At 54.3% G+C, this 2,323-nt stretch overlaps 1 protein-coding gene across 1 annotated transcript in view; it reads left to right on the forward strand.

The window, feature by feature from the left end:
* Positions 1-2,323, forward strand: part of DRD5 (dopamine receptor D5) — a 7,509-nt gene that overhangs the window by 628 nt on the left and 4,558 nt on the right. The window contains exon 2 of the mRNA XM_011374674.1: positions 1,781-1,881. Within this exon, the coding sequence (XP_011372976.1) occupies positions 1,781-1,881 (101 nt within the window). The remainder of the gene's footprint in view (positions 1-1,780; positions 1,882-2,323) is intronic.

Consider the following 2,323-nt stretch of genomic DNA (forward strand, 5'->3'; position numbering starts at 1 on the left):
GCCGCCGAGGTGGCCCATCGGCACTGGGCTTGAAAGGCGGAGAAGAGTGGGAAGGACATTCTAGGCAGAGGGGAGAGGGACAGCAAGGGCCCAAGACCTGAAAGCACTAGGCATGCTGGGAGCCACACCGGTGGCGGGTGGGGTGGGGTCGGCCGGGGAAGCCTCGGGCGGCAAGGGACGCGGCCAGAACCAGCGGGCCACCAGGAGCACAGGTGGCGAGAATGGGCACACCCGCCTACACACCATACCATCAAGGGCCACGCTGAGAAGCCTGGAGTTAACACGCCGATTTTTGTTGGTTGTGTTAATAAACACCCATGTGGATCACAAGGAATCGTGGGGCGCGTTTAAGCTGGCGGAGGGCATGGCGTCTGTAGGAGGACCATCTTGGGGACAGAACGCCGCATGGAGAGGAGAGAAGACACCAAGACACCGACCCGTCAGGACCACTATGCAGGCGACGGGGACCTGGGTTGGGGGCGGCAGAGGGGATGATAGTAAAGCTTGGCTCTCAAAGCCATTTTGGAACAATGAACCAGTAACAGCTTCCGTTAACTGCAGACTGTGTGGATGATATCATTTGCTCACGATTCTTTTGGGTGTCCCCACCTTGCCACAGCTTCGCTGGGGACAGGGCACAGTTCTTGCTTGTCTACGTGACCTGCTTTGGTCAGGGTGCATGAGCTGAGTTAACATATGCTCAGTCTCACCAGAGGCTCCAAGTATGTGCATAGTTGGGGCAGCCCTGTCGGCTCCTGCCTTGTACCCCGAGAAGAGCAAGCCCAGGGAAGCCACTGGCCTGGGAATGAAAGACTCGAAGGGCAAACTGAATTGGACCCCCAGTTCAGGGCGAAGCTTTCCCTGTTGATCGCAGATCACTAGTGATATATAAATGTTTGTTGTTTTAAGCCACTGAGATATAAGAGCTATCTGTTATGCCACATTACGTAACACGACCTGACTAGCACAGAGACTAATCATTTCCTAAGGACAGCATGCCATTTATTCATGATATCTCTGCACAGTAAGTATTAATGTTACTGTTTTAAAGACGAGGAAACTGAAGCTCGGAGAGATTAAGTAACTACTCCAGGTGCCAGAGCTGGTAAGTTGGAGAGGAGGGATTTGAACCCAGGACTGTCTGACTTGCAAGCCCATTTTCCTTTAGTCCGCGTGGATGTGCTCACTTCCAGGATAGCTATTTTAAGCTGCCCGAAAGGGCTGCTTTCAGCCTCCTGTGTTTCTGAGCTGGGGAGGGGGTGGGGATCCAGGGACTGACCTTTGGGTATGAAGAAGCCTCAGGTCATCGTTAGTGGATGTGTGCTTGAGGTGGCTTTTCCAGCGACAGGGGTGGATGCTGCTGATGGGTCATGTCAGCCTCTCTGCCTGGGCTCCGCTGAGCCACGCTGAGCACGTTGGCAGGGCCGGAACCTGGGGAGCTCAGGTGTATCCTGTTGCCAAGGAACCAAGCCTGTTTTAGTGTAAAACATGGTGGATTCTTTGAGAGCAGCTGCAGCCGCAGCAACAGCAAACCCCAGCTGCGGTCCTATTGATTTAGTCATTCGTCTCAGCGAAACAAATCCAATTTAAAACACATCTTCGGAAAAAGTTGGATCGATGAGTTCAAACAGAAAAATGTTTGCCAACCAGATGAGGAAAAATCCCCGTGTGCTAGAACGTTCTAGGCAAGTCCTCTCGGTACAATTTTGCAGGAGCCGAGCACGTGAGAGGATCACTTCTTTGTCATCCGAAGGCGGGGCTCCAGCTGGGATAAGGTAAGCGATAAGGAGCTATGAGCCGTCTGGTTGGTTCGAGTCCACGCTGATGAGGCTGCGTTCTTTGATTTTCAATTGCTTTCTCTGCCCAGCTCTTTTGAAAGATGTGGGGAAAGAGCCTGGGCGAGAAAGAGCAGCCACTGCTTACACAGAACCGTTGTCCCCAGCAGACACACCACCCCAGGAGCACAGGACAGACCCGTGCGAGCAGTCGGGCTGAGTGTCGTTACTTTGCGAGCATAAGGTCTTATTGAGAGAGAGAAAACTTCGGATAACGGAGGGAACCGTCTCAGAGGGCTGAAGACCTACCCTTTCACACCTGCAGCTTCGTGCCCCTGAGCCTTTGCACGTGCTATTCCTGCTGTCAAGACCGGCCCTCCGCCTGGAATGCTGGGAGGGTCCTCTCTTCTGTGCAGCCTTCCCTGCGCTGCCCGCCCCGACGGGCGGTCCAGCCCCGTTCTCACGCCACCACTGAACCTGGGTCGTTCCTTGCTCTAGGCCGGGCTTTTTCAGTTGCAGGTGACGACCGAGACCCAACTCAGACACAC

This window comes from Pteropus vampyrus, unplaced genomic scaffold (assembly GCF_000151845.1).
Source record: "Pteropus vampyrus isolate Shadow unplaced genomic scaffold, Pvam_2.0 Scaffold252, whole genome shotgun sequence".
Taxonomy (NCBI): domain Eukaryota; kingdom Metazoa; phylum Chordata; class Mammalia; order Chiroptera; family Pteropodidae; genus Pteropus; species Pteropus vampyrus.